Below are 23,690 nucleotides of genomic sequence, written 5' to 3' on the forward strand. Positions count from 1 at the left end.
CTTTAAGGTCGTAATGCTAAAGTTAAAACTGAGGGCTACCTGCCAATTTACACACAGCATAAAAACTTCAGCAAGGGTTTGAGCTGTCACTTCATCAAGAAATTCAAAGAGAGCCACACAGTACAGAACAAGCCTCGCAGAGGTAGGAAGTGAAAAATTTCAAAGACTCTGGAAAGAAAACTAGTGAGAGACGTGTCTAAAGACCCCAGAACAACTGCCAAGACACCAGTGAATGACTTAGCCAAGTCGGGAATTGTAGTCTCAAAGAAGACTATCATTAGAACCCTGCAGGAATGGACTGCGAGGTTGCCGACCAAAAAAACCCAAAAAACCCTCCTCAGCTTTTGCAGAAGAGATACCTTCAAGCTAGATTGAAGTATGCTAAGGACAACTTGGAGAAGGATGCATAGTGGAAGCCTGTCATTTGTTCAGATGAGAGAAAACTAGACCTCTTTGACCTCAAAGACGTTTGGAGAAAGAAGGGAGAGCTGTACGACTCAAAGAACACTGTCCCCACAGTGAACCATGGTGGTGGGAGTATTATGCTGGGGGATGCTTCAGATCATCTAGAATCGGGAATTTGGTCAAAATGGAAGGAATCATGAAGAAAGAAGGACACGACTCTGAAAGAAAACCTCAAGCACTTGTGTTCGAACACAACGATGTATTTATCTATGAGCACCAGGAGACGCACGAGCTGTACGATTACATTTGAGTTTGAATAAAAACTTCCAGTGGCATGCAACACTGCAAATTTACTGCACAAAGGCCAAGGACAATATTTCACATTTTATCTCATCTACCTGTTTTTTAAATTTGCATCTATCATTCACAACGTTCTCCCTCTGTTGGTCCCCATCGTTATTTTATACAAACACCCCCACTTCCTTAATTCATTCCATCCAACTTTTCACCTATATTTTCACCCCTCTTTCAACTCCATCACTCTCTCACATGCTTAAATTTCACCACTGCTCCATCTCTCCCAGACTCACTGGGCTCCTTCTCCACCTCTTATCTTTTCTTCAATGACTGATAGTCGCGAAGTGCTGTTTTCTAGTGCTCGGGGCTAAGCCTTCACTTACACCACAAGAAATATAACAGCATAAAGTCAGACATGTTGGAGTGTGTGTGTGTGTGTGTATTTAATCAGCTTGGCGTTAATGAAGAAAAATGGAGAAGGGGACAGACAGAGGCAGGCACAAAATGAGATATGGAGAAAAAGTGGAGGCTGGGAGACAAGAGAAAGCAAGAAAGCCTGGGCTCTTCGGGTTGAGCGTTTCTGCTCTTAAGAGGATTCCCACCTGGTAGCAATTTAGGTTGGGCCTGGTAAAGCAGGCCCTGGAAAGGAAAAAATAATGTCTTTTGGGTTAGTGGTTTCATTTTTCAATCAAATAAATCACGACCTTACAGAAAATAATTTTTGTCTTTTAATGGCCCCCACGGCGTTTGAAGTTTCTCAAGGGGCAGCTAGCTTTGAAGTCTGTGAGAGGAGGAGTGAAATTCCCTCTCTCCTTTCTGTGTGTGTGTGTGTGTGTCTGTGTGTATCCATTGCCTTCTCAAAGTCCTGTAACACAACACTTGAAGTAGTCCTGACAAAGGGCGTCCAATGAAGGAGCCAAAATGTTAGAAACACAAGCAAATTCCTACAAAAGCAAAAACTTGTAAAAAGATGAAGACGAGGGAAACTGCTACCCTAATTTAGACCATAAGTAACAAATCTACCTACCAGCGTCTCTAAATGTCACTGATTAGCATGTTACTTAACCAGAAAAAAAAAGGAAGAAAAATATGGGGGAAGAGGTCTGTGAGTAATTCAGATATCTCAATGAATATTCCTGTTCGCGGCCCATTTAGGAGAAGTCTATTAGGCTCCAGTAGAATGGTCCAAATGTGCAAATCTCGGGTGGGAAGTAAAGTAAGAAATGGACAGATGTGCACGTAAAGGTGACACAGGGGAAAACTACGTCAGCTCCTGGGCACACAGTTCAAACAGCCACGCCAATGTGTCGACAGACAGATGACTACCTTCACGATAAAGACTTAAAAATATCGCCCTGAAAACCTTTCCCCCCCCGAAGCTCCGCCACTACTTTCCATGTGTACTTTAAGTCCAAGCGATCTGCTTTTGACATAAAGGCTATTTTTCAAAAGGTTTTAAAGAGACTCCGGCTTTGACGGCACATCTGTCAGGGCTAATGCACTTCAGAAAGACGTTCAAATACTCGCTGTCTTTGCGCCATTCATGTATGAGCGGCCAAGCCCACGGGGACAAAAGAAAGGCAAACTCAAACACACAAAATTAAGAAAAGGTGTGGACGTTTCCCGGACTTAATCAAATGCTAAAACACACTCACTTGTCTTGCACACGCCCGTGGGAACATCAGTTAGTGTATTATTTAAAGCAACATAATTCCCCAGGTCAAACCAGCTCACTCACTGTGTACTCTCTGTGTACACGGCTTGATTAGCATGTCCTATTTTTTTTTTTCTTTAAAGACAGTTGCTGTGAAAGGTTTGCAACAGTCAGGGGGAAAAAAAGGAGAAAAGGAATCTGATGCTTGAGAAAGAAGACGCTGGGAAAGACGGACAAACAAAAGCAAACCGGGGAGGGAAAACAAATCCCGCAAAAGTTTACAACGATGAAAGGGAGCGACATGAAAGCCTGCTCCAAGGGTGGGGGGGAGAAAAGGAGATAAAGCGAGAGGTGGTGCTGAGAGACAGAGTGATTTTGGCCTGACATGAAGTGCTTACAGGAAATAGTTCTGTTTGATGAGTAAATATTGAATCAGCAAAAACCCATCTGTGGCACAACCTGATCTCTCCGTCACTCCGTTTCAGGCTTTCTCCGTGTTTACAGTAAACAGAGTCATACCTACATTCCAATCACAAGTTCATAAACAGCTGATGTAACTAAAACTGCATCTGCACCGCTGTACAGGCGTCTGAGAAACTGAAACACAGCGGCTCAGTTTATAGGGGTTTGGAGAATGAGGAAGCTAAACGTTTGTCTACATGGGGATACTTTCTCATTGCAGATCGTGCACCACCTGTATATTGCTGGAGGTATGTGAAAGAGTCGGTGGGCATCTGTGGAAAGCGTGAATCTGCTCCTGATTCTTGGTGAAGTCTGGGCCTGCTGTGATTTAAGATGCCTGCAGGGAGCCTTCACTACCTTCATTCGCTCTCTCCCTCTAACCATCTTTCTCTTTAGCCCTCGAGCTTTCTTTCAAAGAATCTATTAGAGGCATCTTCAGGTCAAAGAGCAAGGTCTTGGGCTCCAGGTATATAGTGTCACTCTAAATCTTTATCTTTGAGTATTGGCCCCCTCTCTTTGAGAAGTGCTGCTTTAGATATTCATAGTTGATACTGAATGGATAAATCATATGTGAAGGATCATAGTGTTTTTGTCTTGAATTTATTTCTCTTTGTTGTGATCCTGCAGACGATGACCAACACAGGCCAAAAGAAGAATGCATAAAGTGGAATATCCATAACTTTAAATTTGTACTTTATAGATCTAACACATCCTAAAATGTTTTTTTTATAAGACATATGCTACAACCACAGGCTGATATATCATATTAGCCAATTATACATATATAGAAAACACATCAATAGAATTAAAAATTATTATTTGTATAGGACTTTTGAAAACAGAGTTACAACTTCAGAATATGAATATAGCCACAAATTATGTCGTTATTTATGTGTCCGTATGTTTGAAAATGTATACTTGTACATGTTTGAACACGCAAGATGATTCTTTACAAGCAAATGGTTGTAAACTACGGCCCAAAACACAGGGGAGAAGATTAAGAGTTAAGCTAACCTATAATAGCTTAATGTGTTTTCAGCAGTCGTTTAAAACAAATCAGAGATCTCACAGGCCATACCAAAGTTTGGGTGCTATAGCTTCAAAAACATGATTGCCTCTGGGACATTTTGAAGACCCTGGTTAGAAGACCAGAGAAGCCGGCTGCAGTGATGACGTCTCAGAATCTCTGCTTTATAAGCGAGGGCTTGTCCGTGTGGAGATTTATATGTTAATAATTGGATTTTAAAGTAAATTCCGAAGGGAGAAGTGAGTTATACGGTGGATGAAAATTAAGTGTTTACTAAAAGTCTATGCATCTTTGCTTCTATCTTTACACCACATCATATGCTTTAAGGCGGGTGGAAAGCATTTTACTTGTGAACACATGACCAACCGCTGTGTGATGAGACAAAAACACTTCTACAAACATAAAACAGGCTGATCACTGTTGAACTACAGCCTGCTTGGCATCTAATGCTCAGATGAGTATTTCAGATGACAAACCATAATCTTCCCTGATTGCATTGCTGTGGGACATAGTTTCTCTGTTTCAGATTTTTCTTCAGCACACAGTATACACAAACCAAGCAGCTGATTAAAAGACTTGGCTGCTTTTGTGTAATTTTGTGGTGTTGGTGCTTGGTCAAGATGTGTATTGTGCAAGCTTAAACAACTAAAAGAGACAAGATCCATAAAACCGTGTGCCACCAAACATCCCTGTTTGCAAGAATTAGAAGATTAAAAGAAAAAGAAGTGCTACAATCCATCCAAACTGATACCTGATATTTTTAACTTGGCAGTAACTGATCATTGTGACTGCTGTGGAAGTCCATCAAATCAAACTGCACTGAAAACCCTGCACAGTCTAATCCACTCAGTGCTCTGCATGTCGGGTTGACTGGTGTCCCTGTGTTGCATGTTTTATAGTTGCCGGTTCATGTTTTGTGGCATTGCTCAGAATAATTAGGTTATGGCAGTGAGAGTTATTGTGCAAAACAGGCTTCTGTTACAATCCTGGCAGACAATTTTGTGGCTGGTATGACTGTGAGACTGAGCGAACATCTGTTTGTTGCATGAGATCAAATTAAGGGACTAATCAAGGCATAATGCACACCAGTTGTTTAGAAGGCCATTTCAAAGCGGTGTCACTAATCACATCCTCTCCGTCCGCTTAGCGCACTCGCATAATGTCTCTGTGAAATGAAGGAAGACTGGACCACGATGATAAAAGGAGTGTGAGGCCTGAAAGGGCTGTCAAACGCCAGGGCAAGTTTCAGGTGCCTCGTAGCACTAATCACAGGCTACCTGCTGAACAGCTGTTTTCTATGGATGAAAAGAAAACGACGCAGGGAATGAAAAGAGAGATCAGAGAGATGAAAAATGAAGGCAAAAGAGCGAGAGGTAAAAGGAAAATGAGAACGAAAAATGGAGCATTGAGACCACAGCACAAAAATGTATGGCCCATCACACCATAATTTGCAGGTTTAGAAGTAATTTGCACTGTCTTATATAACGAGTTACAATATAAACCCATTAGTTGGGTTAGACGACGCTTAAATATCTGTGTGACTGAACATCTTCTGTTTGAATTAGATATAAATTGCTTGATCAGTAAAAAAAAAAAAAAGATTGCTCAGTGTTAAACTAACTTAAAGAATTTGATTTAATATCATATTCAAAAGAAGAAGCACTCCTCAGCTCTTTGCTGTGAGTTCAACGATGGGGCGGTCGTGGCTCAAGAGTTCGCCTTGTAATCGGAAGGTTGCCGGTTCGAGCCCCGGCTTGGACAGTCTCGGTCGTTGTGTCCTTGGGTAACACACTTCACCCGTTGCCTACTGGTGGTGGTCAGAGGGCCCGGTGGCGCCAGTGTCCGGCAGCCTCGCCTCCGTCAGTGCGCCCCAGGGTCGCTGTGGTTACAATGTAGCTTGCCATCACCAGTGTGTGAATGTGTGTGTGGATGGGTGGATATGTAAAGCGCTTTGGGGTCCTTAGGGACTAGTAAAGCGCTATATAAATACAGGCCATTTATCATTTACCAAACAGGGAGAACAAAAAGGGCCAAATATAAGACAACCTTTAATTTTACTGGATAACCTGCAGACCCCGAAGGATTTATGAATTCACACCCAACATCTGTGCCTCATGCAGCTGGAATTTATTTCTGTAAGAGAGATTTGTTGATTTTAATATTGCATGTGCTGATCGCTGATTTTAATCCCGTCTGGAGCACATATGCTTGTGTTTCTTTCCCCTCTATACACCAGCAATAATTACAGTCCTGAATATCTGCTTCTTTTCCTAACACAGGGCTTAAAGACACAGGGTGTGGTATGTGGTAAACACTGTAAAAGGTACTGTGCAATTTAATTTTAATAACATATAACCTGTGATTTATTGTTACTATTAGAAATGACACCAGGTCATAATGTTCTCTGTTTTAAAAAAAAAAAAGAGCTGCAGTCACAGCTTGACAACTTTTACCTTGCGTTCCTATTCCAGTATCTGACTCCAGAAAAGGGGTTGCGATCTATAAGTCAAAGTCATTTTTTAAAAAGGACATAACTGGAAAAACAAGCTGCTGGCACCCCAGGAGGACACGGAAGGTCGAGAGATCATTAAGCATGCGTTTCCACAAACCTCTGGAATGCTAATGAGTATCTAAAGACAGCACAATTCATTCTGCATTAGCAAACCCGTGGTACACTTAGGACTGTAATGTGCTAATGTTGTCACAAGTGCATTATCTTTCCACTCTGAAGAGGTTATGTGTTAATGCTAGCAGACAGCCATGAGGTTAAGTGTGGCCAGAGGCCCCTTAGAGAAGTGCCAAGAGAGAGCTGGTGGCCCCATGAGCTCTGGGCGAACAGAGCTCTCTTAGCCCCTCTCCACAACACAGTTAGCCATTGTGCCAGGCTGAAAAAGCGCATTAGCTGCTGAGAAAAGGGCTTTCCCCTCTGAAACCCTCTTGGACAACAAGCAAAAGCCCTGCTTGATAATTCAATCACTTTCTGAGCGGTGCGGGGCAGACCTGCACAACCTCTCGCCACCTTTCCTTGCCACTCTCCTTTTCTTCCCTCTCTCGTCTCCTCTATTAGGTAACTGTCCTATATTTTACAGATGCCGTCATTCCTACCGCTTATGAAAGGACAATAGAGGAATGATGCCTGTGAGAGAGAGAGTCGTTGACATTTGAATGTATGCAGCAGTGTGAATTATGGCTGTGCGCTATGCGTTTTGCAAAAAGGGCATAAGAAGATAGAGATATATGTGTGCGCATGTGTGGAAAGGGTGGGGAGGAGAGATAAAAGGAAAGAGAAGGGGGTCATTTAAAGAGTAGGTTGAGGGAAAGGATAGAAGAATAGAGAGAAAAAGGAGGGAGGGGAAAAAGAGGGACTTCTTATCTCTTTACCCTTGTCTTGACTTCCTTCAGGGGCCTTTGAAGAGAGCAGAAATAAAGATCCTTGCACTAAAGCATCACAGAGAGATTTAGATTATGCCAGTGTTTACCCAACTGAGTGCTGCATGGCTGCTGGCGACAGCCTGCTGGTTTTGAAGTTGTTATGGCCCTACTACAGCTACTCAAAATATAACACTCATGCTGCAGAGGAGGGGGGTTCTCCCTGCTTGTGTCACTGTATGCGTATGTGGATCTGCATGCATGAGTGCATGAATGCGGCAACTGGAGCGAATGTTTGAGAGATAGCATGTGTCCTTGTATCCTAACACTGTATGCAATCCATGTGTGTTTGTCTGTGTGTGCAGCACTGGGAAAATGGAGCCATCCATCGGATTACTGGTAGACAGCTCTTTGAAAAGAAGGGCCTGTATTTGCATAAGCAACCGTGGAAGAGAAAAACCTGTAGAAAGAAAGACAGAATAAGAGAGCAAGCAAAAGAAAAAGGAAGGAGAGAGGACAAGAAAATAAAAAGAAGGGGGGGAGCTTGGGGAGTGGACCGCACTTGCCAAGCTACTCGGGGATAAATCCTGTGGTTAGGATCAAGTATTGTGGGCAGGGATTTGGCCCCAGGTCCCCTCAAAGCAAATGGAAAATAACAGCCTGCGAGTAAATAGGTGGCATGGTAATGATAGCTCTGTCAAGTCCTAAGGTGGAGAAAAGGAGGGTGGGAAGAAAGGGGGATAGGAGTAAAAATGTGGTGAATGAAGAGGAGGGTGGAGTGCAGGTATGAAGAAAGAAAAGGGAGTGCAGAAAGGTGTAATGGAAGGAGGGGAGAGAAATGTTGAAGAGGGGTTTGAAAGACGACGAGCAGGAGCCAGAAAAAAAAAAAAAAAAAAAAAAAAAGAACGGGGGTGGGGGGAGCGAGGAAGGACGAACACATGGAAAGGCAAGCGCACTAACAGCGAGGGTGATGGGTTTCCTAGTGCGTACCCGTTGGCTAAACTCGCAGGTGTTCTGGTGCACGATGGTTGTACAAGACAAGGTTGCTGCCAAAAGTATGTGTGCCTGTGGCTCTTACTCCTAGCACACGTGCAAGCTAGCAACACTGATTTCCTGCCTTTCATATTTTTCCTTTTTAGACAGAAATAAAACAAAACAAACTCCACTTGCTCCTTTTTGCCCTTTATTTCCCTCCTAAAATGGGCACTCTTTTGTTGCACTCCTGTCCTTGCAATCCTAATGAACAAAGCCCAGAAGCTCATTTTGATACACACAATAAGGAGGCCACTCTCATTCGGTGAATTCCCTAACACACGATCATATACAGAAACATCAGTAGTAGATTATGGCAGCTGCCAATAAAAGCCATTGATATTTTTGATCTTGTGCATGCTCTTGATACTAGGATAGGCCTATAACGCCTCATTGAACCTATATTTAGATGCCATTGATCACTAATTTATCATACGTTACAAGGTAGCACAAAGTTTGTTATACATTAAATGTGTTGTTACTCAACAAAAGCAAAGTGAAAATGGCTTTTTTTCTTTAAAAAAAAAAAAAAAGGTAATATTAATAACCCATAAAGCCCGCTGAATTAGTCTAACTACTCCCAAAGTACCTTCAGAGACTATTGCTTCTTTGAAAACTTAAGAATAGGATAGTCCTTGTGCTCATTTTTCAACCTCCAAGTGTTGAGCAGTTAATTAACAAGGTCATTAAGCTGGGGTGAACAAGTGCTTTGCTGACATGCTGGATGTGTTTTACACACCATGTTTAATAAGCCCGCGTCTCCACCGTCAGAGTATTGGCACCCCTCAAATGACTTTCCAATAATGACAAGCAGCTCTCCAGAGGTACTGCTTCTATGTAAGAGTCTTTGTGTGTGTCTATCCGAAGGAGCTAAATAGCTGGCACCTGGTAACCTGATAGAAAAGGTGATTCTCACTGTCATTACACTTATCCCTTCCACACAAGCTATGTGTGTGTGAAAGTGTGTGCTTGTGTGCGTTTGTGTTTGCCACCCATGGAGTGCACTGACACGGCCCTCTGATTCCTGCAGACCACCATCGCAGAGAGGAACCACCTGTCTGTCCCAGAAACCAACACACACAGCCCAGTATTACCATATCCATATTTGCTCGTGGTTTGTACATTCCGCAACGGGCTGCTTAATGGGATGGGTAAAACACACACACACACACACACACATATAACCTTCCTTGAGGTCTGAAAATATCCTTTAGTATTTCTCCTACTGGCCCCAAAGTACATTCATAAATGCCATTTCACCCTCTAATAAGTCAAACGAGATGGTGCTGGTACGGGTTAGCCATCCTAGGAAATGCTCCTGTACCAAGCAATTACTGTGGCTGCTGAAACAAGAGAGCTCTGTGGGGAAAAGCCAATTAGTCCATCGCGGCAGCAGGTAGGAAGCTGGCTCCATTCATTATGATCACTCATAACACTGCGCTAATGTAATAGTACAGTGTTAGTGAGCTTGGTGACAGACAGCAGAAGGCTTAAATGATAATGACGGGATCGATAGTTGCAGGTGTTAATGCCGGATACTTCCATATTCATACAGGCCTGCAGTGAGAGGAATTTAATCAAAAACACTAATGAGAGGTGTGCTGTATGTGCCTATGTTTGAGCGTGCATGTAATGAGCACATACTGTTCAATACAGCAACGTGCAAGTTCCTGGTTGCGTGACTGGGATCAATCCATAGTCATAATATTCCGTTAACTAATAAAGCTGCAGGCTATAAATGTATTATCAATATCTGAAACTGATCTGCTCCAGTGCGTAACCCTCTGAAGACAGAGGGAGAGAGAGATGAGCTGTAAGCTGAGATTAACCCTCCTGCTGTGCTTGGTCCAAATAATTGGCCTGTTGTGGTTTACCAAAAAAAATAAAACCACAACAGACCAGAGCTGACTGGCAGAGTTAGCCTCCCCTTTCTCAGTGATGTCCGACTCTGAGGAAGGGGAGGCGGAGGAGTGTGAAGAGAGGGAGGAAAGCAGAAAGAAAAGACAGAATTTTTTTTTTTTTTAAGCGAAAGTACTCGAAAAGCTTTTGATTGTAAATGATTTCCGCTTTAAACCATATGCCAAGTCCTGGATTCATGACTGTTTATTCACCATTATTCATTTCAAGAATTTCTAATGACGGTCTTTTACATCAGCGATTAGAGTGCAATTGAACAAAAAGAAAAATGCAGGTGTTTCTGGACCAAAAACACATTAAGGATGCAAACAGGTGGTAGCAATCAGCTTCTCGTCACACTGTGTTCTTCTACAAATATTGACTCATAAATACTTTGGGAAACAAAACATTGCAGAGTGATATTAATCAGCTGCTTATCCAGTGAGTTTCTCAGAAAGACTCTAACTGCAGGATCTTTCGACTACAGCTGACGACGACAATCCTTGCTCTTCTGCAAGGATTACCATCTACTTCATTTGCTCCAGTTTGTAGATAGAGTGGCAGAACATTTCCAAAAAGGTCTTCAGAGCAGAGCTAGAACTGCCGCCAGCCTGCTGTTCATAAATGTTGCAATTGGTCTAGACCACCAGTAGGGCTCCTCTTTGGAGAGTTAACTGAATGACATGTCTTGGTTAGGAAACAAGATGAGAAAGGAGGCCGGGGCTAGCCGGTTCAGTCAGTCCATTTCAATACCAAGCGCAGAAAATAAGCATGCTTTCTTTCAGCATTCAATATTACCACAATGTCGCAAACGTTAATAATTCAGTTTGTGTGTTTGATTTAAATCAAGGGCCAATCTGACCCTATGTGTGGAAAATAATGCACGAGGATTCAAATAATAATGTTATAAAATATGCTAATTATTTGCCACAAAGGTGATAAGAACAGCAGCTAAGCATTTGCACTAATAAAAAAATCCCTGCACCCCAAAGTCATGTCTGTGGACGATCTAGAAACAAGCTAATCATCAGATATGATTTTCATTCTGTTTACAGCTGTCGTTCATTCCCAGCTGCGAACATAATGAAGCTTTAAAACATAACTGAGCTCTGTGTTAACAACTACAAAGCTTGACCTTGAAAATTTTAACAAGGTCAAAGCTATTCATCTGGCCAGCTGTAAGCAACTTTCCAGTTAAAAGGGGGAAAAAGCACATTATTTGCTCAAACATGTATGAGTGTAAACATACATGCGTGTAATTATTAGCATTTAGGTGAAGAGTTTCTAAATCCCTCCTCTCCTCCTGCATTCAAGCTCCAAATACTCTCTCCGTCTTCCTCAGCAACCCCTCTTCTTTCCTCAGTGCTCAGTACTGAATGGGAGCTTAGCTGGTGTGTGTGTGTGTGTGTGTGTGTGTGTGTGTGTGTGTGTGTGTGTGTGTGTGTGTGTGTGTGTGTGTGTGTTGATGTTTATGTGTGCTACGCGAGTGTGTGCATGGGTGAGGAAGGAAGGAAAGGAAAAAGAAAGAAAAGCATGAGCATGTGTGAATTATGCCTGCAGTTATCTACATGCGTGGCAGAGCACGAGTGAGAAAGTGAGCCAGCATGAAGGGCAAAGATTGTGTTTATGTTGTCCGTGTGTGCATGTGCGAATGTGTACTCATGCACGTCAGGAAACTGTGGTGTCCCTGGCTCTCCAGTGTTTACTGACAGGAAATGTTTGTCCAGGCAAAACGGAAGAAATCTTGCCGCCCCACATGGCAAACACTGGGACAAGGGATACACACGCGGACGTGCATAGACGCACATGCAGGAATGTACACACGCATGCACGCTTGCAAAGAGCGTTTTAAAAAAAAAAAGAAAAGAAAAAAAGAGGAATCTGACGAGCGCTCCAGTTTATGTGGTGAGGTGTGGTATCTGGTATTGGGGAAGTGGGAGTGACTGGGCTGGGCACGGCCTGTTCTTTACTTCCCTCCACCCTGACTGCCAACACAAGCTCCAGCAGATAGAAAGTCAATACGCTGACCCCCTCTGAACCTGTGCGAGTGAGCACAGGGTTTGACAGCTTTGTCCACACTAATGCACACAAACTGACCGACTTCATTGCTTCAGTTATTGTTTCTGTTGCTCCCTCTACGTTAGCACATTAAGAGATTGTCCAAGCGCATTACTGTTCTGTAAACAGTGGTGGTGGTCCATTTACCATACATATCTATTACCTTTGTAATTCCACCAACCTATAATCATCTATAATTCACAATATTGTGATCTGTAGTTGCAAGTTACTTTGCAGATCAAGTATACAAACTGTACAGAGTGCATAAATCTGACTTTCTTAAGATAAATGATAAATCTGTCAAACCACTGCAGTCATTTCAACCTTTACTGGAGATTAGCATAACTGAAGAACAACAACACTGTGAGACTCTGAAAGCTGCCAGCTCTCCCTGTACTTTGTTTTATTTCAGCGTATTTGTCTTAGACTGAAGGTCGAAATACTTCAGTATGCTCTGAGAAAATTCTTTGGATGACCTTTGAAAAATGTGATGTATTCTTAAAGATTAAATGACACAATGGCTGCCCAATGATATATGGTGACTGATTCTAGCATTTTTCAATCTTCATTTTCAGTCTTCTTTCACATTGTATTGAAAGTTCAGTCACAGCTAACCTTTGCGTTCCAATTTTTACCCAAAAAAACAAACAATTTCTTCCTGCAGTTATACGCCAGCATCTTTGGCTAGAGGCTATCCTATCTGTCACAGGGTGAGAGATGGGATAAACCCTGGACCCGTCTATCAGAGGGCATTCACACCTATTGCCAAATTAGAACTAGCTTTCAATATAATATAACAGCAGATTTGAATGCAGGACCTTCATCCTATCAGTGCCAATCACAGCACCACCATAATGTGGTGAAACTAAGGAGAAACCTCTGAATGCCAGAAAAGCCTGCACGCACATATGGACACATGCACAAATATCTTATCCTAACTGACACCCACAAACCGCTAACTAACCCACCAACACTGTTCCCCCTGACTGAGCCTGACTGAGTCCAAATACTGAATCCAAAGCTGTGGAAAAAACAGCTATAACATAACATAACTAGTTTGGAGAAAAAAAAAATGATGAAGATTTTACAATCTTCAACATTAGAAGTTCTATTTCCTACCACTGTTCACAATTAACCATATTTCCCATTCCATTTTCTGAATTAATAAACCACTAACACTTTAATTTACTTCTGAACAAGTACTTTTTCCACCAAGTCCTACTTTAATAAGCAACACTGCCAGTTCGCTCTGAAGCTTTTGATGGATTGAATAAAGAAGTTATAAGAAGAACGCTGTCTGCGGCAGTATTTCCGAGATTTACTTTCGGAACACTTGCCAAATGTGTGTTCCCCAAATGAACAATGCTCCTTTCTGGCTGTCCTGCCTCATTTCCTTGTGATCTATGTTGACGTTGCAATGCGTGTGTGTGTGGGTTTGTAAATTAAGGACAGCGCTGGAGGCGACATGGGCATGTGGGTGTGTGTGTGTGTCTGTTTACCAACACACACTTACACACTTACACACACACACACACACACACACACACACACACACCTTTCAAACAAGAATGATCTAAACAGGACGAGATGAAAGTGTTTTTTACCAGCATACGAGTATGTACGCAAATACACACAGCAGGCGAGCTGTACCGGAAACTGTGAGCCACAGCGGCGCAGAGAAACCAGGACACACGCACAAAGGAAAGTAAATCTCCATACCTCCTGTCACTCAAAACCTGCACAACAGCCAGAGCATCAAACACTTCCACATGCAAAATGCGAACCAACGCAGAGAAAACTGAAAAGTTGCTCAAACTCTACTCACTGGCTGGTGAGGGGGTGCTGTATCCACTGAGAGGCAGTCCCGGCAGGGCTGGAGGCGACAGGCTCCCCAACATGTGGGGGAAGAAGTAGGAGTAGGTGGGCACGGGGAAGCCGTTGAGGTGGGGGCCCGGCACCGGGTTGCCCTTCCCAGCCATGATGGCTCAGTCCACCTACAAGTCACGAAAAGACCTCACTGGGGTAAAGAAAAAACCCTCACTGAGAGGCAACAGCGCCACAGTCAGGAGTCAGTATGGATTCCTGTAAGGATTTAATCCCCCATAAGGATGCTGGGTAAGAAGATATTCCAACAGGCAAAGTTTGCAAAAAAAAGAAAAAAGAAAATATCTCCTTAAGGTTCACAAGGTTGCCCTGAAAATGGCCGCAAAATCCTATTGGGTTTAGCGAATGTATGTGGGTGAGTGTGTCTGTGTGTGTGTTAAGGGCTGAGTTACTAAGGACACAAAAGATAAAAAAAGAAAAATGGGGCCGAAGTATAAAGGAGGAATGTGGAGCGTTTTATCCTTCCTTTCTCTGGGATTGTGAAACGGTCTTATTTGCAAGAGGCGTTGGGAAGTAACGCGGCCATTCCTTATCTCGAAGATGAAGGCAGAGAAAGACAGGAGGCAAGTTGAGTCAAGAAGAGGTGCACTTTGATGGCAACAGTCAGGAGCGGCAATGGCGGTGATGGGGGTGCTAGTGGTTGTGATGCTTTCACGGGGACGTCATTCCACTCTTCAACTGCAGAGCGCTCCTAGGAAAAGTGCAGATCACATGATGCCAGGAGAAAGCTCTTCTCCCTGAATGGGCCCCCTGTTCGCAGTTGCAGAGCCTCTGTCTAAGAAAAAAAAAAGAAAAGGAGAGAGAGAGAGAGAAAAGGAGATCATTTAGTGCTTCAGTGGCAAGGTAAAGAGATCACTTCCCTTTGTACTTAAGTGTTTGAGCAAAACAGTGCTTTTCTTTTGACACTAATTAATGGTAATGTCTCATCTGAAACGTTACAAAAACACCCCATCCGCCTTAATTATCTAATGGAGTGTTAAAATTGCGATGCGAGCAGTGGGTGTGTGATGTCTCCTCTCAGCTTTGTGCGCTCACACACTCGCTCATTAACAGTGACAGAGTACAAATACTGTGGGAGGCGAGCCAAAACATAAATGAAGAGAGCGCCGCAAAAGAAAACTTTGCTAATTACACCAGTTGCAGAAGCCAGAGGTGAGACCCAAGGTGGCATTTCTGGGAACCGCTCGAGACTCCTGCTGCAGAGTTCGCTTCCAAATTACGAGCGAGACGTGAACAAACAGACCTGTAATCACCACGGAAAGCGTGAGCAGGCAAGAGCGCGCTGACATCTACACACCCGGAGAACAATTATCATAGAATGGTACATTAGCATCACAATATACACAGGGATATGAGAAAAGCCATTTATCCCAAACAGCTCATCATAAAATGAGCAAACTTTTTTTGTTTTGTTTTTTTAAACCATAATGACCTTTTTATGAGTCAGTGGATGTGATGCGGAGCAGTAAAACAACTCGAACCACACAGATGCCTCACAGAAAGAAAAGAAGCATGTGGAATGTGTCTTTGCATGAAGCAGGAATGTAGCACTCTAGCATGAATTACACCGCGACATCATGGATGAACTCCTGTAAAGAGAGAAGGGTTAAGTCAGACGTGTTCGTGTGCCTGTTTCCACTTGTGTGGTGTACAGAAAGCGCTGGGATATATGACAGGAGAGGCATGCACAGATGTACAGATTAATAACAAATTTAGGAAAGGGGGGGGGGGACGACATAATGAGGTGAAAAAATAGACCATATAACTTTGGTATAGATAACTCTGATGTTACTTGTCATGTTCCCCCACTGTCTGTATCATCATCATCATACTACATTTGATCTTAGTGCCATTTAGATGGCGATTGATTCAACTATTTACTTCAAATAAAAGTGCTGTTTCTTCTTCTGTGTATTTGTATACAACGTAGTTGGTTTGTGAACATGAACAGTTACACGAACGTTTTAAACACTCAACAGGGGGTTTAAGTTTTAAGAATTGGAAAGTTTTTATTTAGTAGTTCTTTTCTCTTAACATATTTAGTCACGTGATTCTTTGATTTTTACAAACATATGTGAGTTTATTCACTACAGACTACATGGCCTTGGACTTCCAAGGCCAAAGTGCTATGCAGTCATTCTGTCACAATGAGCTGGTGTGTATGGTGGTCAGGAGATGAGCACATGAGAGCCTGAAAGCCTTTACAGCCCATGGGAGCTAGGTATAGTTTTATTTGCTTTTAAAGCCCCTGTTGACCTAAAAAAAAATAGTTAAGAGTCACATAGTAACAATCTCCATCAGGATATTGCATCTGGTTCAGACTACAACACAACAATACGCATTACGAAACACTGGCTTGATACATTCTGCATTGAACCTTGCTGCAATCGCGTAAAATGCAACAGCATTGCTGAAAGTGCACACTGAAGTGATGCAATGCCATATATTTTTTTAATCTAATAAACTAAGGAGGCCACAAACGTTGAACCGATACTTTAAATGAGGAACTGCAACTCACCGGGACAATGGGAGACCCATAGACTGGAAATGGGCCACTTCATTCACCATTATCATTACACTGCCTCATATGGGTGCCATAAAAAGTCATACTAAATGATAAGCAGGACCTCATGTTACTGTTCACCTGCACCGACTCTGTTGTGCATTTCCTTTTTGCTGATGTTACAGTAAATAAACATGGCTGCAGAATGACTGGCTTTGGTTACATTTCGTCAGGGATAATAACAGCGTAGGCTGAGCTAAAGGCAGCCAAAGCTTCTGCTCACTTGTGTTTTGATTCATAGTTAGGTTGGACTGTTTAGAGAATGTAAACTGCCAACAACAGAAAGCATCCTACTCTCAAAATTGGGAATAAAGTTCAGGTCAGGAAACTACAAAACAGCCAGCTCATATGTGACATATCTAACCATACAAGTCACACAATACATACAACCAGTGAATTTTGTTGTCTTTGTTACTTAACAACCCCTAATAACAATAATCTAAATCCCCGTATTTGCTAATCCCAAAAACAATTTACATGTTGCGCTGTTTGTGAGCATTGGAGCGTTTCCTGAACGAAGCCCACATGTCTGATGCTGAGAGCTAAAGAAAAGCATTTTCTGATGCATGTAAACAAAGACTGATTGTCGCAGCTGAAGCGTTTCAAAGGCATTATACAATCAGTCATTTTTCCACTCATCCGTGCATACTTGCAAGCGTCAACAGTTGGAGGCAGAATGTAGCTGACTACCTGGGTAATCCCCTCTGCCAGGACAGAACAATCACAGGGAAAAGAGATCAAACAAACACACACACACACACACCACTACATGAGGAACTGAGACTCACCTGAAAACCTGTCTAATCTGCTGTGAGAGGTGCACATACCACAGTCAGGTAAAGCTGTCGACATACATATCACAACTCTCGCAAACAGCTGTGAGCTCTGTGTTTGCAGTGGCTAGCATGTTAAATAACACACACTTCATCTTAAAACATCTGAATACGAGCATATATTCTCTCCACTTCACCCAATCTGATCTCCTCCACCCCTCTGTCAGGCAGCTCTTGAATCTCTGTGGCAGGTGGGTTAGGCAGTGATTTATGTGCATGATATGCCTAACACAGAGAGGTCATCGATATGATGAAGATAGAAGGGGAACAGTCGTGTGCCTAATGCTGTACAGTTTCTGCTCTTTTATTGTGTATTTGCTCAAGATCTCAGACTGAAACCGAATTTTTCTGTATGGCACATAAAAAAATTAACTCACCCATCTGCTACATTAATACAGCAGAAATGTGGACAGATGTGGAATAAAAACAGTTATGGACAGAGTGCAAAAGTCTAACATCAAACAGTAATGCAATAGCAAAGCCAAGATAAGATAAGATAAGATAACTCTTTATTGTCATTGCACAGTCATACATAGTACAGTAGTACAATGAAATTGGAAAAACTGTCCTACGTCGGCACTACATATAACACAACACGACACGATATGACACATCACAACGTGATGTGTCATATCACAAGACAAATCCACAGAGACTGTGGGCCTAGAGCTCAGCCCATTAATGTACATCTTCTTAAAGATTTTCTAAGATTTCCTCGCCCATATCTGCCAAACTCATTTTAAACTGCTCAAACGCACACAGGCAAGATCTAGCATGGAGGCCAGCTCCAGGGGGAATGTACAGTATGTGATCACTTACAGTAGAAGGAAAAATAAACAAACATTCTGGGTCACTTGGTCTTAACTATGTTTGGCATGTAGCAGGCAGAGGGAAGAAAGGGTTAGAGGTCATGAGAGAATGTAATTGGATGTGTTGGAAAACACTGAATTAATCAGAAAAGCCAGCAAATGGCAGCACGAGGTCCGGGCGGACAGCGAACACAGAGACGCAACCAAGGGAGATGGTCAATGCGAATACATGACGTATAGTGAGATTCTGTTGAGTGGATAAACATAGATGTATTCAAGTTCAAGGAGTTCAGAGTTAGAGCGTAACACAGACACCATTTTTTTGTTTCCTTTCTTTTTTTACCCCAAGACTTAGCACATGGACACAGCAAAGATACCAGTGAGTTTAGTGAAGATAGGCCACATGTTATGATAATGCCACACAAAGCATAATTATAAAGGATCAACCCATCTTAGAACAAACCTGTGATTACCCTAAGTGCTCTTTTAACTAAATTCTAAACGTATGCAGTGCATTGTGGGGATTTTACCAGTCATAGAAAGAACAGGTTACAAAAGCAAATACTCTACAGCCATAAACACTGCATCAGCTCAATTACTCGCAACAACACCTGCTACCTTCTGAACACTTTGCTGCATGCATGTCAGTGAAATGCGGCTGATTTGTTGCACGTGCAGACAGAAATACTGCTACATATATGCTTTTACATTTGTAACCGCCTTTAGGTACTTCCCCTACAGCACCGCACTTCATTGTTTAACAGTGAAGGCCTAAACAAAAAATGTGTATGGCTTTGCAGTGGCACATGTAACGGAAGTCACTCAAGCACAATGCAGTAAAATTTTCATGAGGATAGCAGCGTGGGTGGATATGCACGTCAGGTGGGAGTGCAAACAAGCATGTGTGAAGATATGACTGTGTACATATTATACTTTTTCAAATGTCACTTACTTGCTGTCATATAAACACCATTACTGTAGATAATGCTCATATTAAACTAAAGTTTCCACTAATGAGGTCAGCGACAGCAATTCCTGTGAATCCAAAGCACAGGCAGTTTTTCTATTCCAAGCTCTGTATGAAGTTAAGAGGAAAAATATCAGACACACAGCTCTAGCTGTGTACACAGCAGCCCCTCCAGTTTCCTTTTTAAACCTTCTGTTTGTGAGGAGCAGCCAATCAGGAGAAAGCTGGCTTAAAAGGGAGAGGAGCTGTAAGAGCTTGTTTCAGACAGTGAAGACTACATACAGGGGTGTACAAGAAAAAACACATGCTTATGTAATATATCAACAAGTGCGTGGGTATAAGGGAGCGGTGTGTGTGCTCATGTGTACAGCCTGTGTGGCATGTGATTATTGAGGTTTGTCTGAGTGCTAAATCCCATTTGCACATCTTTGTGCCCCGGGGGAGTTTCTACAGTACACTGCATTTACTGTATATGATCAGCTCAGATGGGAGGGGTTTTGCATAAAGAGCAGACTGCGTGTTTGGTGAGGTCCAGTGAAAGGGGTGGGTGCTGGCTGATTATGATGTAAACAGAAACAGGTTACACGTGGAATCACTCTCAAGTCTATTCTGGCAAAATAAACTCAGATAGAACATTTTAAAAGACCCTACATTAACACACTTACATTATTAATGAAGGCTGCTCATTTACTGTGTATCTTAAGAACATTCTCTTTTTTTTTTCTCTGACCACACTAAGAAGTCTGTGATTGTTCCCAGTGTAAACATAATCCGGGAAGACTGCTGGCTCTAATCACCCTACTTCTAATTCTAAAGCACTTTAAAATGTCTAATAAAAAGGCTTCAATGGGACAAAAGTGTAATGAGACATGCTCTGTTTCCATTTACCTATTACTCTAATAACCTGTTATAACAATAGAACACCCTGTTCTCAAAGCGCAGGCTAAATCGTGCTTCCTGGAAGTACAATAGGATACAGAGCTTTTAACTATCAGGTTACTCTCACGCAGAACCAGCACCCAGTTTTGGATCAAGACACATGAACCCGCTCAACTCTCTACTATTAAGATTAGGCTTAAAACATAGTTAGGGCTCAATCAGGTGACCCTGAGCCATACTGATCCTTAGTTAAGCTGTTATAGCGCTGGGCTTTTGGGTGGACTTCCCACTGGGGAGCTGTAATCGTGCATTAATATACCTCTACTGCACATCGTGAATTTTGTCTCTTCTTCTCTCCCATGCGGTACCTGTTTGCTAAGCTCTGAAGCTGTAAGTTTCTGATCTGCAAGTTATTTGTTGTTTCTAGCTTCTAGTTTTTCTCACAGTGCTCTCACCTCGTCCAAGGAAGGTGGCAAGGAAGCTGACGCGTTTTGATACTATATAAATAATAAAAGAATTTAATTCAAACAGAAAATGCTAAATGAGTGGCCCTTTCATCCAAAATCCCCCCAAAAAACCTGTGATGCATTATTTGAAGTGCTGTCGTCAGTAATTCATGTTTTTTGGCCAAACCACCACACAGAAGAGTACTGCTACTTTTATATACAGTAGCTGAAAGGGTAAATGATTACATCCACCTCGCTGCTTCTTCCACCTGCATAGTTTTGAGACGGTCAGAATCGCAGCTTGCTGATGCATTGTGGGAGAGTGAGCAGGAGGTGGGAGCTACTTCTCGATGATGATGGTCAGAAGGTGTGGCGCGAGAAAGCTAAAGGGTGCTAAGTGCACTTCTAAAGGTGGTGAGAATCCTCCGCTGTTTTGACCGAGGCTCCCTGTGGGGTGAATCCACTTGTCAGTGGAGCAGGCTGCGTGACATTTCTGCCTCACCTCAGAAAGGTCAGCCTTTAATTATCTCAAATGCCAGCAAGCACTGCACCTGGAAAAAAACCAAAAAATAAAACCCAGAGACGAGCTGAGCGCTTGTCAGGGTAAGACGGTGGCCTGTTTTCTTCACGCAAAATGAGCGCGGCTGTGGCTGTCCGTGCAGAACTGGACCATCTGCCCACCTGCGTGTATGCATGCAGACTCACAGCCAAAGCTCGCATACGCACAGACAAACCCTGACAGATGCAGACACACACACACACACACATTCTCTAACTGTGTCAACCAAAGTCACTAAAACCTACAACTAAAGTTGCTTGCCAAGCTACCCTTTAAATAAGATGAAGCGGGTTGAATCCCTGGAACAGTGGCAACTTCTGGGAACACTGATTTAAAAATAGGCTGCTGACAGTATGTGTAGACAGATTACGGAGCTATAGATAGAAGAGTAAGATGGGCCAGTGCTTCTGCTAAATATGGGTAGGCCATGCGACGTAAACTCGCATCACATTCTGTTAATCGATACGAAAACTAGGCATGAGTCAGAGGAGAAGTGAGCGTCTGAAGATTAGAACGCTGAAATATACGCAGCGAGAACGCAGTTGCTGTCAAAACTAAAACTGCAGGCATATTTATCAGCGGATGACTCGACTGTTTGCATTTGAGTGACTCACTGTAGTTTCAACTTTGTTGATATTTGCAGGGGCTATGGTAACAGAAAGCTCCCATACCTGCATAAACACCGTCCTGTACGCTTCAAACTCAAACCTCACACACACAAAAACCAACATCGCTGCCCAGAAAATCCCACTTGAGCTCAAAGGAGGTCGGAGAGACAAGGGGCCATAGATCATCCGTGTGGACGGCGTGTGGCGAGCTCCTTGTGTCCAGGTTTTTCCGCCATTTTTCTCTCGCTCTAAGAAAACATGGAGGGTTGGTCCCTATTGTTTACACAGCTGGCTCCATGGAAAGGATTGCCTAATATGAAATATGAAGAGTGGAGAGGTGAGCGAAGGAGAGTTGGGAAGAAAACAGGGAAGGGAGCCAAGCGAGAGGGGTGTGGCGGTGGTGATGGTGGGGGTAACACACCATCGAAGAGAGCAAGAAGGACGGCTAAAGGTGCTCTGAAGTGGGAGACACAGGAAGTGAGTAAATTTAGACAGAGAGGGAGAAGAACTGGAAGAGGAAGTGAAAAATGGAAGGAAGAACACAATATGGCAATTGCGCATCTGAGAGGAGAAGACACCATGCGGACAACTAAATGAGGAGAGAAGAAAGAGCAAACAGAACACGGAGCAGAAAGCCCTGAGGTTTCCTCGTGGTGAGGGAGTCATGCCTCCTGCGGTCTGGGGTCTGCAGTGCATGTTATTCTTTCCCAACAGTCGCACACTGCTTCCATCCATTCAGTCATGCCTCACAAACCATGTGGTAACTGTCCTGCCGATCCCTTCTTCTAAGCTCTGTCACTTGCATCTTTTATCTGACAAAACGTGCGCTCTTTGAAGGACACGTGGACGCACAAATAACTACACTATTTTAAATCCGTGCCACACACAGATATAGTGTGTTTTATTTTTTTATTTTTTTAAGATAAGTGCAGTGCTTTCATAAATTTCCGTGAATAGCCTTTTGGATTAAACTGGCCGGATCCTATTCAGAGTATAAGTGAGTCATGCCATTTGTATAGTCAGAATCATTTTAAGAGCAGAGTGCATTTTTCTGCTGAATGGTAACAACACAAAATGCTGTTTTGGAAAGGGGAAAGCAGCAGAGCTCAAATCTATGTGTAAGCAAGTACATTAGCGTGTATGTGACAATGAGAGCAAGAGAGTGTAGTGGCTTCCTTTGCCTAGTTTCAAACCTGTTCCAGGTAGTGGAAGAGGCTTCACACAAATTAAGTCTATATTTCTGAGAAGAAGAAGAACAGTCAACACCCACCACCCGCTGACATACACACGTGTCTATAGTATATCTACAGTCGAAACACTTCAAAGACACGTGCACCGTCGCCAAGGCATCCGCATCACTGTGCTGCCTCAAGAGGATGTTTCAATCCACTGTGCTGGTACTTTTTTGTCTCCGTCACCTTAGTGTACCTATCCAGGATATCGGGCTAACAATGTTATGTGAAACACTCCAGCACATTTCAACACAGAACATCCAATGACACGAGAGCAAATGACGCACTAAAGCACAGGGCCCCTTCCTGTTTATACTGCTTGCTTGCCCACTGGAGGATCAAACAAGATCTGTTCCTCCGAGCGGGTGTGCCCCCTTTAACAGTCTGTTGCTCCTGCAGCAGCTTCGCAGACAATACCAGGATTAATAGGTAGATATTTTATTTAAAAATAATAATAAAAAATTCTGGTCTGTTGAGGTGTAAAAAATAATCAGCATTTTAAGTATAGTACAAGTAAAAATGACTCTGACCAAATTAACACTTTCCTATCCCAATGTGCAAATGTGTGACTTTAAACGCACTCATGCGTGACCACAATTCTGCACAGGAGTGTCTGAGTGTGTGTTTCTGTGTGCTGCAGTCACTATTGTGAAAGTGTGCGATTAGTTGATATCAAGTAGTGTGCATATACAAGGCGAGTGTGTGTGTGT

General features: G+C 42.8%; 1 protein-coding gene across 1 annotated transcript in view; it reads right to left on the reverse strand.

Annotated features, from left to right (window-relative positions):
- raraa (retinoic acid receptor, alpha a) overlaps nt 1-23,690 on the reverse strand; it is a 143,225-nt gene that overhangs the window by 63,778 nt on the left and 55,757 nt on the right. The window contains exon 4 of the mRNA XM_085361298.1: nt 14,026-14,859. Coding sequence (XP_085217424.1) covers nt 14,026-14,179 — 154 coding nt within the window. The 5' untranslated portion in view covers nt 14,180-14,859. The remainder of the gene's footprint in view (nt 1-14,025; nt 14,860-23,690) is intronic.

The sequence above is a fragment of the Diplotaxodon limnothrissa genome, linkage group LG8 (genome assembly GCF_057381915.1).
Source record: "Diplotaxodon limnothrissa isolate DT_005_m linkage group LG8, D_limnothrissa_male_GT1.1, whole genome shotgun sequence".
In the NCBI taxonomy this organism is placed as follows: Eukaryota; Metazoa; Chordata; class Actinopteri; order Cichliformes; family Cichlidae; genus Diplotaxodon; species Diplotaxodon limnothrissa.